The sequence below is a fragment of the Leptosomus discolor genome, chromosome 6 (genome assembly GCF_034619465.1).
Source record: "Leptosomus discolor isolate bLepDis1 chromosome 6, bLepDis1.hap2, whole genome shotgun sequence".
NCBI classification, from domain to species: domain Eukaryota; kingdom Metazoa; phylum Chordata; class Aves; order Leptosomiformes; family Leptosomidae; genus Leptosomus; species Leptosomus discolor.
This window is the reverse complement of record NC_141396.1, coordinates 33,555,400-33,574,325: the sequence shown is the minus strand read 5'-3', so window position 1 is coordinate 33,574,325 and position 18,926 is coordinate 33,555,400. Positions and strand designations below refer to the sequence as shown.

The 18,926-nt window shown below is 42.7% G+C and overlaps 1 protein-coding gene across 1 annotated transcript in view; it reads left to right on the top strand.

The window, feature by feature from the left end:
- The first annotated feature begins 1,824 nt into the window (after positions 1 to 1,824).
- CCDC6 (coiled-coil domain containing 6) overlaps positions 1,825 to 18,926 on the top strand; it is a 50,341-nt gene continuing 33,239 nt past the window's right edge. Inside the window, exon 1 of the mRNA XM_086466538.1 lies at positions 1,825 to 2,133. Coding sequence (XP_086322664.1) covers positions 1,825 to 2,133 — 309 coding nt within the window. The remainder of the gene's footprint in view (positions 2,134 to 18,926) is intronic.

The window sequence follows — 18,926 nt, the reverse complement described above, 5'->3', positions numbered from 1 at the left end:
CTGGTGGAAAGGCTCAGCCCAGGCACTGCTGTGGGGCAGAGGACCTGGTGGCTGCCCTGGGCAGTGGGGCTTGTCTGCCCCTGCAGACCCTGCAGCCTTTTAGGACAGCACCAAAAAGCTCTCACAAGACTGCATGGGCATCAGCTAGCTGGTCTGTGGAGACCTGTGCATCTATAGCAGCACCTCTTGATGCTGATGCTCTTACGCTTTGGGAGAAATCCCACCCTAAAAAAGCCAAGGGATGGGAAATCCAGCCTGGGGGGGCTGCAGCTGCCCAGGGTTGTGCTGAGGGTCACTGGTGCTGATGGCCTTGTTATGTTTTAATGGCATCACTGGGCTAAGTACCGAGGTAACATGATGCAGGAGTATCGGCTCGGTTTCCGCAGGGCTGGGCAGGTGGTGCAGGACCTTTTCTAGCCTTAAAAGCCCTAGCCAATGCACCCTGATGGGGCCAAGGCAGAGCTGTGGGGCTGCTCCAGTGCTGGGTGGGGACACCCATTTCCCACCACCCCCCCATTTTGAGCTCCGGTGACACAGCAGCATAACCTGCCAGGGTCAGACATGTGGACAGGCATCGCACAAAATAGTACCCGTTGCCAAAAACTAGGAACGGACCTTTTACTGCTTTTCTTGTGATTAAGAGACCAAAAATAAAATTACCTGCGCTTATATTCCCAAGCAAGCAAAGAGAATAATTACTTTACAGTGATGGAATTCCTTCATATATTAGAGCCACTAAAAAGAGTAAAATTTGAAGTTTACTGTGGCATGGAACAAAAAGGTAGTGCAGTTAGAGATAATGAAATCCTTACTTGCCATTAACGGAAAAATTATTGTTGTTAAAAGACCCCTTCAGAAATAATTGAGAAAGAAATTATACAGTCTTGGTGACTAATTTATCCAGGAGCAGTACAGACTGCATTATGCCATACAATGAAGGGTGCCTACGCTCCTTTATACCTACAGCTCGTGCCTTTATTCAGCTGCTCCACAAAGAAATAATTAAAAAAAAAAAAAAGAAACTAATGCACAGACTGATAAGAACATGTATTATCTGGAATTAGAGACGGGCACGAGCGTATCCTAATGTAATGTGGTTTTACAGGCGTAGGGAGGCCTGAACTGGCACGCCACCTTGCCCCCGCGCCGTGGAGGGGATCGGGGCGCCAGGCCTGGGGGGCCGCCGGGCTCGCCCTGCCTCAGCGGGGTGGGGCGGCCCAGGGCCCGGCTGCCGCGGAGCCCCTCGCCGGAGCCGCCCGCTGCCCCCGACCGAAGGCCGCTCTGGCGCCGGAGGCGCGACCCCAGGCGCGAGGCCCCGCGGCGTCTCCCGCCCCGCGGTCACCGGGCGGCGCCGCCGGCGGCCCGCCGTTATTGTTATAGACACGGCCTTTAAATAAACACGAACCAAAAGGTTTTCGGTTGTGTGAGCGGTGTGTGAAGGCGCCCCTGGGGGGCGGCGGGACGGGCCCGGCGTTCCCCTGCGCGGCCCTGAACGACAGCGGGTTTCCCCACACACGGAGGTCGCCCACGCAGGGTTGCGCTCAAGCTGTCCCCGCGGCTAACGCAACACTTCAGCAGAGCCCCCCGCGCAACCGCCGGGGCCGGCGCTACAGCACGATAAAGTGTTTTTTTTCACGCCGGTGACGCCAGTCACGGCAGGAGTGGCGGTGCCGGCAGGCGGTGCCGGCAGGCGGCGCTGTGGGCGAGCGGCGCAGGAGGGCGGCCGCTCTTGGCGCGCGGGGAGGCCGCGGCGCCGGCGCGCGGCCGGCGCCGCCCCCTGCTCGCCTGGCGGCGCGGCGGTGGCGGAGGGCGGGAGCGGCGGCGATGGCGGACAGCGCCAGCGAGAGCGACACGGACGGCGCCGGCGGCAGCGGTGGGGGCGGCGGCCCGGCGGGGCCGCTGACGGCGGGCGGCCCGGCGGCAGGGCCTGGCTCGGGGGTGGCGGGCGGCGGCTCGGGGAGCAAGGCGGGCGGGATCGTGATCTCGCCGTTCCGGCTGGAGGAGCTGACGAACCGCCTGGCCTCGCTGCAGCAGGAGAACAAGGTGCTGAAGATCGAGCTGGAGACCTACAAGCTCAAATGCAAGGCGCTGCAGGAGGAGAACCGCGACCTGCGCAAGGCCAGCGTCACCATCGTGAGTGCGGGCGGCGCCGCGCCGGGCCCGGCGGCGGGCGGGCGGGCGGGTGTAGGGGGGGGGCGGGGGGGTGCCCCGCCGGAGGGGGTGTCCGCGCAGGGTGGGCTCGGCCGCCGCCGCCGCCCTCCCCTCAGCCCTGCCGCAGCCTTCCCGCCGCGTCGCTGCTGGGCGCCCCCCTCGCCCAGCCTCCGGGGGCGGCGGTTGAGGCGAGTTTACCTCGGGCGGGCCCGGCTGTCACCGCGGCCCGTCCTGGGGGCTGGGGCAGGTGGGGTCACCCAGCGCCCTTGCGTCGTCCCTCGGCTTTCAGCGGGGACCGCGTCCTCGCGGGAGCGGGAGGGAAACCGGCTAGGGCCTGCGGTGGTTCCCCCGCCGCCCCGGGCCCGCGTGGCCGGCCCGGCTCTGATCTCGGCGGCGAGGGCGGCCCCGCCGCCCCTGCCCCTGCGCCCGGCCGTCCGAGCAGCGAGGGCTCGGAAAGGGGCGGCCCGGCAGGGTTTTGAGGTACGGAGCAGGAAGGGCCATGCAGAGAAAGGGCGATGCTGCATGTTCCCTGAAGTTTCTCAAAGTAGTGGTTTTCTTCGAGTATAAGTCATCTGCGGAGATTTACGGATTATCTCTTCAGTCGTCAGCTTTTCAGCCACTGTGCAGAAACAACAAGTTGCAGGATAGCGTCTTAGTCATGAGGACGTGTTTGATTTATTTGTACTGTTTCGTTAGCTGTGGTATTTCAAGAGGTTATTTAAAAACGCATTTGAAATAAACCCCTTAAAAACAATGTGAGTAACACACACCGCTGTGTCCCGGGAAGAGCTCAGCTGCTGGTTTATGAGCACTGTGAGGATAACTTGGAATTTAACGTCATTTTATACAATCCTGTTAGGCATCAATCGTCAGTAAAGTATGTACGAAATGCACTGAGTATCACATTGTTTTCTTCTCTATGAGTTGGGAGTTTAGATTGGGGGGATTTTGCTAATTCAGTGGTTAGAGTGGTGGTTTAGATGTTGTAATGGTCATGGCCTGCATTCAACCAAAGTAGGTAACACGTTAAAGACCACTTAAAGATAACCCTGATACTTGTATAGGCTGTCCTGTATGTGCTTGCCAGTGCAGACAAGAGATGCCTTGAGAAAGACCAGTCCCACTGGTGTGTTCTTGTTCTCATCTGATTTTTCACAGGGGGTTACTTTATTACAAGCATAGTGGCTATTTTATCAATAATCAGTTTTTTCATTGTCGATATATCTAGCAAAGATGTGGAGCTTGTCCAGGCAAACCTCTCGTCTGTTCCCAGTAGTAAGCATTCAGTGTCTAGCAGGATGTGGGCCAGAAGAGTGCATGAAATACAATACAGAAGTAATTTATTCAAGGATGACAAATATAGTGCTAGTAGGGGAAACGTGTGCTTTGTTAATACTTTACAAGAAGAGAACCTATCTTAATTAGGTAGCAGCAGAGTGTCTTCTAATGTTGAAAGGGGCTAAGACATCTTGTCAGTCAGACATTTTCTCTTTGCCTGTTAGAAAGGCACAGCGTCATTCTGAACCCCTGATAGGTGTATTGTTTGTAAACAACATGGAAAAATGTTTGTGTGCATTAAAGTTCTTTAGGCACTTTCGCTAGTGACTTATTATCTTATATGTTCATCAGATTTTAATTTACAAAAAGGAAGTATTGTTCTTAAATCTAAAACTCAGTCTATATGTTTTTGACATCTTGGATAAAAAGAGAAAAGGTGTTAGACTTTTATGGCAACCTGTAGGCTGTCTGGAAAACTGGCATCTTTAGCAGACACTCTGTCTTTGGTATGCTAAACTGGGTGCACGACTGAGTAAACCACTTCTAATTCAGCAAGCGGTGAAATAATGAATGCAAAACATAACTTTTTTTTCAGGCCACTGAGACTTTGTGCTGTGGTTTATATAGTCCATAATGTAAACACATTTGCAGTCAAAATACTTTGTTGTGTTGCTCTAGTGTACAAGTGACTGGAGATGAACTTTACTGGAATGTTGAAATGTGCGCCATTTACATGTAGATGTAATTAAATAGAAAGTGTTGTTTTTTTTTTTTTTTTCCCTCCATTGTGATTCTAAACGTTCATCTATTTACTCCCCCACCAGCCAGCTCAAGCTCCTTGCCATGTTGCTGTGCTGGCAGACAGGCACTGCCTACCAGTTTCCTGTTGCAGACGTCGCAACGTCACAAATCAGCTTTCATTTTTATCAAGTGTTGAGGATGAGCTGTGAAGCGCAAATGAAACTGACAGGTAGCCAAAATAGCAGGTGAAATGACTAAACCTGTGTGCTGTAGGTGAAGGTGACTCGTCGAACCACGGGGCTCCTCATCTACAAGCCTTTTGCTGTCCTGTTGTCTGAGCTGCGTTGTGTGAGTGCTGCAGAGACTCTTCACTTTCTCTAGCTCCCACCATTGTCTTTAATGGTTTTGAATATTTTCTCTTTATGGTTTACCGGGTAGAAAGGCAGGCTTGTGTGCTCACCAACTTCATATGGACTCTCATCTAAAACATGTAAAAACAGATTCTGCTTTAATACTGAAATCGGTAAAACTAGCTTGGACTAAGTTTGTGTCAAAAAAGATATGTGAGCTCTACTCCTTCCAGTAGCCTGAAATGCAAATGAAATTATGCTGTTGCTTGTGTGCAAGACTGTGAAATTAATTAAATATATGTGATAACTTTATCTCACCTGCTATTGTTGGTAACAGACTGTGAGGGAGGGAGCAAAGCAGGGAGAAAGCTAGGTAAATTTTAAGTGTTATCTAGCAGAGCAAGAGCATTACATTACAAGATGCAAAGCTTCAGGTCAAGTATTAACAAGAAGTAACTAGGATGGATCACTTGGCTCATTTGCAGAGAGTTCATTTATATGTATCTAGCAGTCTTTAATTGTATGATCTCATGGTATGTTTCTGCAAGGTCTTATTTGGGAAATGGAACGGATGGTGCCTAAAATCAAACACCTGAAGATCCGAGATGCTCTGTATTTGAGGTGTGAAGTAGCGAGTTTCAGTTATAGTGCTCCATTGCCAGAAGTGGATTTCCTCAGTGAACTTCCTTAATATTTTGGTGAAAAAGGTCTACCAAGGAGAAATCGTATTTAATGGACTGTCTGGGACAGCACAACTTCCGTAGTTTTAAAATACAGGTACCTTCAAAACGGGGGGGTGGTGGTGGAGGGGTGGCAGCTTTTCAAAAGATTGAATTGTTGCATGTGGCAAAAGCTGAAATACTTTAGCTGGGTTTAGGTATGTCTTGGTCAGGAAGTTTCTTTTGAAGTCGGTAGAACTTGGATTTCTAACGTCTTTTTTCTACTTTTCAGTGTTTGATGTAACAAAGTCATCCCATTTCAGTGAAAGCCATGTAACCTTTAACTGATACTGAAGCATTTTGGTTTTCTTTGTTACTGTTTTGAACTGACAGGCCTCATACAAACAGAGTGCTTTTAAAAACAAAAAGAGTTTTAGTCCCCGATTGCTGTGGATACATATGTGCTTACCCTTGGGCATTAGATTCAGTAATTTAACTCCTGTAAGTTGGCCTACTATAGTCAGGCATCTTTTGTAGTGTTAGAAAATTAAAGTATAATAATCCTTATTCTGTTGTTTCTGTTTTTTTAACTGAGATGAAGATAGTGTATTTGAGAAGCCTTAATTTAAAAACGTTCCTGCTCCAGAATGCTTGATGTAGCAGTTTCAATGCTTTGTAACATGGATTTTACAAGAACAGCTTCTCAGGGTTTTTTTTCCTGTGGTTTGCGTTGTAGAGAAGGGAATTATCCTTGAAATCCCGATTTGTGGTGCTGTGTGGATCCCCAACAGGATCATCAATTCTGATGAGACAGCCTGATCCAAAATGCTAGTGGCACAAGTAATGCTCAGATGCTGTGGGCTTGCCGTGAGTTATCGCTGTCTGTTAGCAACTGCCACAGCACTTGCTGGCAAGGGGCCTTGGGACATGGGACTGCTGTACCCTGCTATGGGTTGCGAGTGGCAGTATTTTACTGCGAGACCTCTGCTGCCCTTGTCTCTGTAGCTATACCTATGCCTCTGCACCTTGGCTTTCAGCTTGACTTTTTTATTCCCTGCGTGCTAGCAAAGGGCAGTTGTATCTCCTGGCTTCTCTGTCTCCTCTGTGTTTCTGCAGAGCAATATGAACAGCTTTCCACCAGTTGGGAGAAACAATGAAAGAAAAAGTCTTACTCGGCTCCTATTTCTTCACCCCTACTCACAAATCCTGAAGAAATTTGTTGCTTTTGGTAACAGCCATCTCCTGAAAACAAACAGGCTTTCTGCGACTTGCAGATTGGAAAAATCCTGTGTGGTGTCGTAGACTTGTTACAATTGTCTCAATAAACAACCAGATTTAGATGCTGGAAATAAATATGATTTTAGCATTTTGTTTTCAAGGAAGTGTGAGGTGGGATTTCTGTGTGTGTGTATGCATGAGGTCTGTTGTGATGGGTCTTCACAGAAAATGTCAGCCTGGATAGATAGTTTGGGGAAATGAATGGGTGAGCTATATTGTCAAAAATCCCCTGCAAAAATGCTTTTTAACAGCATTTTTCTTTCCTGGAGCTTGCACCAGAATTTCAAAGCAAAACACCTGTTTCAGTACAGAAAATGTCTATTAATAGTAGAAGAAAGGGCAAGATAGGCTGACTGAATTGAAATACAACCCTTTAAAAGGTACTGACTTAAGGGCACAGGGATGAATGAAAGAAATCAATTAGTAGCAGCTAGAGGTAAAAAGCAAATCAAGAAAGCAGAGAGATTAATATTTTAAAATAGGTATCGGTATGTCTGTTATTTACTCTTTATTTTAAAGTAGGTCTGGCTTGTGTGAAAGAGGTTGACTTGCTGTTTTGTGAGGGCTTCTGTAGATGTGAGAAACCTGCTTGGGGCTTTGTATCGAGCTGCGTCATTTGTAACTCTATTTTGTAGCTGGACCAAACTAGAAGTCTTAACTCAAAAATAACTTATTTTAAACATGCTTTGCTTACCTGCTTTTTAGAGTAAACACAACATTGTTGCTAAGATTAGTGAATTCATGTGCAATGAAACTCCATCCAAAATTTTTCAGGAAGAACAAGCACATAGGAAATGAGTGTCTTGTATTTCAGTTTTACGTTTGCCTCAGATTCTCAAGAAGTTTCTATTGAGCTTCCAGAAAACGTCTATAAAGGAAAAAGGAAGCTTAGTAATGCACTTCAGTGTTAACTGTTTTGTCCCTTAGGTTAACATGGTAAAAGCAATGCTACTTGCCGCATGACTGGTGAACTAATAGTAGAAAGGTATGTTATCGTCTGCTTCTGTTTGATACTTAATGCACAGCCACTAGTGTATCAAGTTCCCATGGGAAAACAGTGTTGATGTAGGGGTAGCAGCACGTTACCATTTGTCTGTGGTGTAGCCCTTCTTCAGTGCGGGTTAAATACCAAACAAACAAGAAACACAGAAAAAGTGATAATGTTTCTGAACTTTCAGGGACTCGGAGGCTTCAGAGGGTTACTAAATCATCTGCTTTGATTCGCGTCACATCTTTGTGTTTTTCTGAGTTGTTCCTGCATTGGACCTCGTAACTTACCTTGAAATGTGTCTTTGGGAAGGGTATTCAGTTTTAATTTGAAGACTCAAAGGTGAAGGACCATTGTACTTGGAAAGGCTGTGGTGTCCTGCCTCTGGTTCTTCCCATCAGCTTAGTCAAGGCTGAGCAGTTGGTTCCTGCCATACCTTTAGGCTAGGTTAAGGAGTCTACTGGGTCCTCCACTTTCTCCCTATGAAGATACAGGCTGTAACGGGCATCTTTGAGTTTACTTTGACAAACTGAACTAAGCTGTCAGGTTCTGAGATGCTGGAAATCTAATGTGCTGGATCAAAAATGCTGTAGCTAAACACCCTTTCCTGCTTCAAATTTGCAGAAATGTTTGATAGCTTTATTTAGAACTGACAGGCTTTATTTAATTATTATTTTTTTTCCATCCAGTATTGTCAATTGTCTTGCGTGAGCTTACTGTGGTATACTCTAGCTGATTTTGGCAGAAATGCAGTAGCACGCCTGTGCCTCTTCCAGGTCTGATATGTACTGCTGGGTTGTCCGGTAGCACTTGATTTGATGCTAATAATTGTGCAGCCGTAGTCTCGGGAAGGGTATTTTCCCTTTTTCTGGGCTTTTTTGAGGCTCTCTTCTGTAACCCCTCTGCTTTTCTTTACAGAGAGGTACCAACCCCTTAAATTTCTTTTCCCTCCTCGTGTCATTTCACCAATGCTATGTATGGAAGTGAAGGTGAGTGGTCTCTGTTGCATCTGGAGTATCAGGCTATGTTACAGCATCACCCGTGAAGCTAATACGGAGGTGGTGTTTGTTCCTTCTCTGCATGTCCATTCTCTGCAAGAATCCTTTGGTTTGTGGGATTGGTCTTTTTTTTTCAGAAGCACAGCTTTGGTAGAATGAATTTGTTTCAAATGAAACAAAATGTGAAGGTGTCTATTCTCTATTATTATTTTTTACAGTCTTGCTCATCTCAGTCTCCCAAAGTTTGTCAGAAATGGCTTGCTGCAGAATAATGTGCAGTGAATATTTGGAACAACATCATGCTTAGTACATGTTCGTGTGAAATTTCTGATGAAATTTCCCACTGACAAGTATTTTTGAGGTCAGTAAGACACTTTGGAAATCCTACTGTGTACTTTGATTATTTTATAACCATTTTAAAATAATGTCTGGCATGTATTACTAAATCAAAAAGTCATATGGGTGCCATACACACATCCTACACCGTTGCTGTTATCTTTATTACAATTAGTCCTTGGCTGAAAGATGAATCTATACTTATCTTGCCACAACTTGTTCTCCATAAAACCATGCTGAATGACCCTTTTTATGTTTCTGTCCTTTATATAGTACATTAATGTTTCCAGTATTGCCATTGGATTGATACCAAACTGTAATAACCACCTATGTCTTGCTTGCCTTTAAATATTACACAACAGCTCTACTTTTTTTATCTATTAGTTTGTTGATGTCCCCATGTTTAATAATAGTGGAATGGCTTCAGTCAGTAGGAATACTGGTATATTGCTCTGAATTACTTTGGGGATGGAAGTGAAAGAAGAACTGGGATTTTATAGTACATTTGGGAATTTTTAATGACGCAAAGTTCTTGCTTTTTCTGTGGGCTTGCTGTTCTGCATAGAAAGTAATTTTGCTTTTCTCTTAAGTGAACTTTCTCATTGAGGTTATGTCTTGAATTGTATGTCAGAACTGATTTGTAGTCAGCTTTTATTTTAAGAACACTGTTTAATGTTGGGTTTGAACACTTACTGAGACTAATGGGCATTCTCTCTTAGTGTATCCCCAGTGACTTAAGAACGTTTTGAAAGAGAGAGTTGTAGTTTTTTCTGCATTGTGCACCTAACAAGTTTAATTTCAGTAAGAAAAAAATCATTAACGTATCTTCTAGAAATTTGTAATGATTTTTTTTTTCCCCACTAGTACAGTGTGGGTCACTCACCCAAATGAGTATTCCCAGTACGGAGAGACTTGCATCATTCGCATCTGCTGGTGTAGATGGTAGAGTAAAACATTAGGATTTTTTTAGAGGTTGTAGCACTATTGCTAATCCCAGTATTGGAAAGCTAGTATAGACAAGATGGTAGAATAACTTTCAAGTCCTGGCAATTCTGTACTTCATTTTACTTGTGGTTTTGACTGTAATGGAGTTTGAATTTCATTGCTGATTTTAAAGAATGAAGGAAAGTGGTTCTATTTTTTTTTTTCACTTTTTTTTTTCCTGGAGAAGGTGCATGGTCTGTGGTTTTCTTGCACTTGTTATTCCTGTTGACTTGTCCTCATTACTTGTTTCCTCCTTTTGCTGATACTGACTTCAGTTAATATTCAAGCTGTTGTTTTCAAAGTCCGTAGTCTTAAGTGTTGGTATATGTGGGGTGTATAGACTGTCAATGTTAAAGCTGCTTGTAGTAAATGAGGAAATAACTGCTGTGTGGCACACAGCTGTCATGAGCAAGCTTACGCATCTGGTAGAGACTTCAACAAAAGGTTTTGTTTCCACGCTGCACCTTGTAAGGTGTGCTTGGGTGGGTTTTCAGGTGGGGACTGGAAGAGCAGAAAGCGCTTAGAATGGTGACTCCATGGCAGCTGCGGACAAGGCTAGTCAGGCAGCTGGATTCACGGGACCCTACAGGAGGATGGAGTGCTGTTTTTTCACAAACAGATCTTGAAATGTGGTTGGAATGAAGAACCAAAACGGTGCTCTCCTACAAAGAAGTGACAATTGTCAGCAGTAGACATCTGATGTATTTCAGCATAGCCTGGGAAAAGCAGTGAGAGGAACAGTTACTTTGCTGCTCTCTTTTGGGCTGGGGGGTAGGAGAAAGTTGCTGAATTTAGCAGCAGATCAAGGGGTGAACCCTTTCTGTCTTTCTCTTGAAGAAAAAAAAACCCAAAACTGAAGGAGGAGAATAAAAGGGACAAATGTACAAATTGAATTATGCACGGGATTTGGGATCTAAACAGAATGAATGGAAAAGAGACAGACATGCTCTAGAAGAGAGGCAAAAAGTACAATATAAAGCAAGTTCCCATGCATCTGTAACAGAAAACATTCCTCTGACGTCTTGCTTCCAGCATGGTGACCTGGGGATGCCCAGAAGGTAAGATCTCAAGTTCCACTTCTTCTGTCAAGTCTTCCTGTCAGACTGAAGAGGTGTCTTAGTTTTAATTAGGTGGACTGTTATTGTCCCGTTTCAATGTATGGGGTGAGAGAATGAAGTAAAAATAAAGGCCACACATTTGAGGTGAACTATTCCACAGTAAAAATGCAAGTGTCTGTGTAGGAAACTCCAAAGCACAAATTATAAATGTACAGGTTTCACATCTGTGGGCTGCAAGGACTCCTTAATGAAAGAAAGCTGAAGCAAAATATGTACAGAAACATTGAAGCAATTGTTAATCCTGACGCTTGAGTTTGTAATTTTTTCAACTTTTCACTTAATATACAGATGTTGTAGACTAATTGTTGCCTGTGGGGACAGTCCTTTCAGGTCCTGAGAGCCCTCTATCCCTTCATGCCTTCCACTGAAGCAGTTTTGTTCCTGGAAAAGAGGGTATTCCCTGAACTCATCGACTGATACTCTAACTGATGGAGAAACTCGTAGGATAAGGCCTTTTCTTCCCCTCTCAACTCTGAATTTGGCTTTGAAATTTCATCTTTTGTGCATTAATACTATGCCTGATCTGGTTTTCAGTTTGAGGTAGGCTTAGTGAGGTAGACAAGTGTCTCTTCAGCTCTGCTGCAGATCGAAACGGCCTGGCTGTGTTTCATCTGTCTGTAAAGTTTCCTCAAATGTTTTAATTCTTTAAACTGCCTAAAAATGTGAGGTTTCTGCTTATTACGGTAAAGCTAAGGTCTTTCTGGTTCCTTTATGGTTCCTACCACATATGTAAATAATTCCCACAATGATACACTTCGGTCCTGAATAAATATGTGTTTCTTAACAAGTCAGACATGATAAAAGCCAACAATGTTTAATGGGCTATAGTATGAAGTTGCACTTCTTTCTGCACCTTACAGTTTAATTTCTACTTTCAACAGAGGATATTGGAAGGTTTTTTGGGTTTTTTTGATTGTAGGGTGATTTCCACTTTGTTTCCTTCACTTTCAAATAAACAGTAAAAGTAGTTACTGTGAATTTTGCGAAGTGTAGGGTTTTTTAATCACTGTTTTCCTGAGAACTTTAAGCAGTATGTGTTTTTTTCACATCTGTTCAAAGTGAAGAGTAGAAATTTTGTCCTGCCTAGTGTTGCCAGGAATTGATTCATTAGGCAAAACCCCTGTCTTCACAGAACCTGAAATCCTGGTTGGATCAAGAAGAGGGACACCTCCAGAGTACTTTTCAGAGAGTAGTTTTAACCTGGGATGTAGATCTGAAAAAACCTCCCTTTTCTCTGAAAATTGAGACATGTAACTGGAAAGTTCTTGCTCTGTGCATGGAAAGGTGGGTGGGCATTTCCTAAAAATTTCTCTGTTAGACCTACTTCTCCAGTTCTGTATGGGGTGAATGTTCAAGGATGATTGTATTCTCCCCACATCCTGCAAACCTCCCTCTGTAGGGATCAGAGACAGAAGGTATAGAGCAAAGGATGTGTTTTTTCATATTCCTCATTTTCATACACTAAATTGAAAGAATTATTTCTTGTCTCGAAAGCCTGAAAAGAGATTGCTCTTCAGAATGTTGAGGTATGTACTGTAAGATGTCCAAACTGTAGAGAAGGAAAAGACAAAATAATACACTGCTCACTGACTCCTAGGAAGGGTAAGTGGAAATACTTGTTTGCTGTGATGGAGTTAGAGCTAATGTGTCTTAACAGTGGGATGGACAGTGTGGTGTTTACTTTGTGAATGTGTTGGTTTGGAACAAGGTATGATTATAGTCAATAGCAAGCTTTGTCTCCAGCACTTGTGGATCACTGAGAAAGTGTTTCTCTAGAAAGCCAATGTGTGTGAGAGGAAATTAGGGGAGATTTTTGAAGGGAGCGCTCTTAAGAGGTTAGTTACAGGGACACCTTGCTAGTGTGGGGAAAAATATTAGTACCCCTAAAGATTATCTAAGTTGTGTTTAAACTAGTCATTTAAAACAACCAACCAAAAACCCAACCAAAAAACCCAAGAAGTTTTAAAGAAAGTGAATGAAGACATTACATGGTGAGCATCTCATGCTATAGTTTGGAAACCCCAGAACTGGGTTTTGGTATGGTAGTCGTCCTCCCTAGTTTTAATAAATGTAAAGGAAGGCAGGTTGATCAGTGTAGATATACCAGAAGTCATACGTACCTGAAAGAAGGATCTACAAGTGCTGAAGGCTGTTTGGATCTAGAAGAGAAGGATGATGAGTACACAGGCTGTTTGAGCTCAGGACCCAGTCTAGAAGTGAGGGAACTTGCTGTCTTCTGCTTGGGAGCGGGGAGAGTTGCTGATACCTGTGGCGTGCCGACGGCACTGCGTGAGGGATGCCATGCAGCAGTGGTCTGACATCTTCGCCTCGAAAAGCTGAGTGGAACAGAATTATACTTTGACTCTTATTATATACTCTGATGGGGAAAAACAAGCGTTGCATGTCTGTGTGCTTGTGATGATTTACCTGAACTACATAAAGTAAAGTAAGATTTTCATGGTTATTTTGGGGGTGGTGGGGGGTGGAGGTGGTGGTGTCACTATTAAATCTCTGCTCCGTGCTTTTGTTTGTGCTCTTTTGTCTTCAAATAGAGAAACAGTTGTGGCAGCAAAGATACTTTTAACAATAGTTTGCTGTGGTTGCGTTTTGAGCAGAGGTTTGTTTTTTTAAAACACAGCTCAGTGCCTGTTAGCACCAACATCCATACCTCTGAACAGAAGCTGTGTAGTAAATTAGTCACCTAATAGTGTAATCTTCTCATGAATCTTTTGCTTTTGCTGCTCTGAAACTTTAGGACTTGCAATATTGAGTTTGCTAATTGGTCAGTCCAGCAAAGTGGACTAATTAGTGTGGGTATGTTGAAGATAAATGGTGATTTATCAGTGGGCAGAAAACAGGCAAAAAAGCATTTAAAATATGTTTGCTTAAGAAGCGTTTATGCATTAGATATCTGATATTACAGAATAATTTGGACTGATTTGCTGTGGTACTACATTTCTTGTAGGTTCTAGTACTGAGTGGTGGTGTTGCTGACATTTAAGCTGTTGTTGATTATTGATTTTTAAGTAGCACAACACAAGTAGATTACGTTAAACTTGAGTGTTTTAGATGCAAGTCAAACAAAACCACAGCATTTTAGAAGGATGGTAGTTCTAATGATCATGCAGGATATGGAAAATAATTTTTTTTAAAAAAAAAAAACAACAAAACACTGTATGCTAGAACAGTAGCCATAAGCAATTTGATCTTTTTGTTGCTCTGTCATGTCCAGAAACCTGTGTGTTCAAAAAATCAGGCAAACTAAACATAAAACTACAAACCTAGTGATGTGTATATGTGCATCCTTATGATATTTTTCAGTGGCTTTTATGTTGGGGCTGAACAAAAGCAAACCCATTTCCACAGGCTTCTGTATTCTATTTGTTTTACACTTATTGATTAACTAGCAAACTATTTACAGTACAGCCAATTCACTAGTAAACCAGCAGTGTCACTGGCCATTAGAGTAAAGGAAAAACTTCTTTCCAGTAGTCATCGGTAAAGGATTAATACAGAGTGTTATTTCAAACTCTGGTTCCCTGTTTGATATGACAGTGTAGTTAATTTTCCCTATTGACTGTTTTTCTTCAGTCAGGTACAAACTAACAAAAATGGGGAAGACCCTAGCAAAGCACGGGTATCTTCTGCTGGAGCGGTGCTGCCTAACCTGTCACTTGCCTCTGCTGGGCTGAGAGGGGAGCTGTGCAATACGGCCCCATGCTTACTGCCTTCCTGGCTTGCTGGCAGCGCAGCCATTGCGATCCGGCTGAGGAACATTTACTGTTATTTTGAAGAAATACTTTGCTTGTATGCAGTGAACTTGAGGAGTAGAGGACTGAGCTTATTGCTTGTATTGGGCTATACTCATTTTACATGTGCATCAGAAATCCACTGATTTTTTTTTTTTTTTTTAACTGAAAGTTCAAGAAGTGCAGCAAATATACTTTGTGTGCATGGGCAGTGATGAGATGGAGAAATGGCCTCATGAAATAGAGCCATTTGGAAAGGTCTGTGGGCTAGATTTAATTTTTCTGCTAGATCATTCCTGCCTTGGCCTCTAACTTCTTTTGGTTCAGGTTACAGCTCTTGTGTACTGAAAACAGAGACTCCAGCCCTGATAACCATCTGGGAGCTTGTTCTACATGATGATGTTTAAGTGACTGAAAAATAAGTGCTATAAAGCACATGTCTAATTAATAGTCAGATTGTTAAGGTTGTAACGCTGAGCGCTCAAAACAGTAAATGTTTAATGTCTGCCTGTACAACCCTGCTACCTTTCCTTTGTGGTGCTTTGTTACGGTGTAGTCTTTAATTACATTAAGATTTGCATAACAGTATGTGATCATGGGTGAATTGCTAAGTAAAAGTTATTTGAGGTTTGATACATTTTCCTAAACCCTGTCCTGACATTTTCTTGTCACAGAAAATGTGTCTGTGTTTATATTAACTATTTAATACCAGTATTTTGATATAATAAAAACACTTGGAGTACACTCTGATTTTTTAATCTGTTTTGATGAAAGGCATTTAAATTATTTTAAAATTATTTAAGTAAATTCAGGAATTTATTTCATTAATTATTAATTTCATATAGCTTGTTATACCTTGTTTGTAATGAACCAAATGCATTAATTTTATAAATATTTATATTTGTGAAATGAGCCTGTTCTCATAACTTGCTTATTTCATTTTCACCGCTTGTGTGTTTCAGTTGTACAAGACTCTTGCAGGTCAACATCAAAATGCAGAGAGAGAAGCTATTTTAAGTGTTTACAAATCTGGAGTGGAATGGAATTGCATACCATGAAACAATTTACTTCATTGCTGATGCTAAGAGATTAGTTAGCATGTGCTACTCCTACTGAACTTTTGTGTTTAGGAAGCTGGTCAATTCTGAGGGCTTTTTTAAAGTGCAATTCCTTGCGTGGCTTTCCAAACCACAAGATGTATGCACCCATGTCTTGAATATAACTGAATTTTTGAGAGAAGGTCTCTCTCATAAGGCTGCACGAATGATGTTGAGCTGAAAACATTTGATCGTGGTTAAAACTGACTTGGAAAAAGATGTATGTCTTATGTAATTTGACTCAGCTCATTTCTCTAGTCAATCTGTGGCCATAGCGGATTCATACGGCAATATGCTGGATCACTTGGTAGGCATTGAGTGAAAAACTTGCTGTGACTGGAGTTAGCAGAAGCAGCATTGTGACAGAAGCATTTTGACATGTCCAGCCAAAACCGAATTGACCTTTTAAAAAGGGGGGGGGGGGGTTGTGGAGGGGATGAAGGGGAGAAAGATTTGCAACTATAAATGGAGACTGAAAGGAACTTCATTTTAAGACTCTAAATAATTGCTTGTCATACAGATACTCCTTTATTATTGTAATTAAAAAAAAATTTCTTTTTCCTCTTACAGCAGAACTCATCTGCTGAATAGCTGAAATGAGATAGGAATTGTGTTTTGAGGCAGTTCTGCATGTGGGTTTAATGTTACATGATAGGTAACATTGAGAGTAGCTGAAGTTAATCAGAGTGAGATTCAATACCGATTTTTTTTTTTTTTTTCCCCCCTCTTCAGTGTGTTCTGGAAAAGATTGTGGGAGTTTTTCTGTGGGCTTTTTTTTTTTCTTCAAATAAACGACCAACCCCTTTCCCCCTCATCTACCAGTTTGTGTTTAAAAAAAAAAAAAAAAAAAAGCCTAATAGCTTGGGGTTCTGAAGGAAACAAACCAAGGTATTACTGCCTGTTTGTTTGTTTTCAAAAGCATGGTGCTTCTAGGAGATAGGGTATACCCAAAGATAAAAATGCACAATTTGCTATTTGTGTAGCTCTGTTACTTTGAAAATGCATCTTAAAGAAGGGAAAACGAAAAAAAAGAAAAAGAAAAATGTACTTTTGTGTCGAGTTGAGGAAGTGACCCTTGGGGTTGCCATAGATTAAACAGGAAATCACACTACAGATTGAACCCAGAACTTGAATTCCAGCTCACCACTTTAACTGCAAGAGCATTCACTGTCTTTTTTTTTCTGCAGACAGACCACCCAGCTGAAAAAAGTACCTTTACTGGGAGGGAAGGGCTGTGCCTACATCATACTGGGACTTCGGTGGGACCTCTGTGGAACTTCCTTGTCCTTCAGCCCCTACAGATAGAAGTGTGCTGCTGGGCAGTCACGATAGTTGGCAGTAGTGTGAGCTGTTAGTCTCTGAGTTGCTGTTGACTTCTGTTCTTGTGGTGTTCATGTTTCTCCTTGTCTGAAACACACGTTGCAGACAGTGTGCTTGTTTCAGGTGTGGCTGGAAGATTTTTAGGAAAAAATAGCTCCAGCCTGGGAGAGCTGCAGCATAAAAGTTCCTCATGTAGTTTCCTTGCTTTTGTAGACCAATAGTTTTCCATACCATTTTAAACTAGTGCTAGAAAGTAAAGCCAGAGCAGTAACTTGAGTCAGTACTGCTAGAGGAGGAGTGTGTACTTTAGGAGAACTGGGAAACTTAGATTTTATTTTATGCAAAAACTACAATTTCTAAGATCATGCCATTGTAACTTTCTGTACTTCACACCCTTTTTACCTCGTTATCCTTTCTAGTACGACTTTTGGAAAGGCTGCTTTCTGAAGTGACACCTTTAGTTCAGTGTAACATGTGCAGCAACTGAGATCATCTCTTCCTGAAGCCGTCCCAACCTTTCAGTCTATATTCAGTAGCAAAGATTGAGTTTCTTGTGTACAGCAACCAAATTAAATTGCTCTTTAGCTCCATCTGCAGGTTTATATTGTCCATAGGGTCCTGTCAAAAGAAATTGCACCATAAAAAGATGAGTGAATGGTAAAGAGGTCATGGTGGCTCTTGCCTTAAAGATGAAGGACCTTCAAGGGTGGATTAGATCAAAACAGTGCTTAGTAGGCCATTTCCAACTGAAATCTAGTGTCACGTCTACTCTGGATGCTACTAGAGACAGATGATGCTTTGTCAGTGTGCTAGCCAGGCGTGTTTGGCATCTGGCTTTCAGGTAATCGAGTGTAGGTGACTGGAACAGTCTGTGAAACACTTGTTTCTGAAATCATGTCTGAAGTGAGAGCTGAAACTAAAATGCAAGAACTTCGTAACGTCAGATCACTGATAATGTTGTATTGATACTAAGGAGTAGGTATTAATTGTAATTGTGAAATATCAGGAAGGTTTGTGAAGCTTTTAAAGAACTAACTGAGGGGAGAAGGGAGCATAGAGAGCTGTGATTTGTTTTTTTAGTGGTTGGTTTTTTAATTATTTTTTATTTTATTTTATTTGAGTGTGTTCAAGTTGGTGCCTCATCGGCAATACTGGATTTTGCTGCTTCTTACAATAGTGCTACTAGAGCAGTGTGGTTGGGGTATGGTCCAGTGATACAGAAAGAGAGCATCCCACTGTAAGCAGAAGCTGCTGCGTGTACTAGAAGCAAGAGGGCAGAGGGAGGTCTAGCAGCGTGAACTTGATCTGCTGAAGGTATATTTACAGGAAGAAGAACTGAGAGCAGAAAAAGATTCTAACACTAAACTTCACAGTTTGTGCTAGTATATGCAGCATGTGGAAAAATAACTTCTAATGAGATTTGCTTCCTAATACAATACTCAGCTACTATATAAAGTTTAGGAGAAATATGTTTCTTAATTCTTTTAAAATTAACTCATTGGGTTGTAAGCTCTCAAGGACGGGTTATTACAACACTTCACACATCAGCTCAACTAGTGATCAGGATTTCACATGCTACTGCAATAGAAAGAATAGGATTTTTCTTCCTAGAAAATATGAGAGGTTTTGTGTGTTTTATGTGCATGAAGTGCTTTTTTTTTCCCTCTTCATTCTTGATTTCTTGAAAGTAACATGATAATCTTTGCCATTTATGGTCTTGACTACAGTAATTACAAATTTTCCATAGTGGATGCATCCATAAAAAGCTCAGTTAGGTATACATGGAGTTTTGAGACACAGGAGACAGGTGGATGTGACTGTGGTTATGCAGAATATCTGTGGTGGAAGTAGATTACATATTTCAGGTTTCCAGAGATTG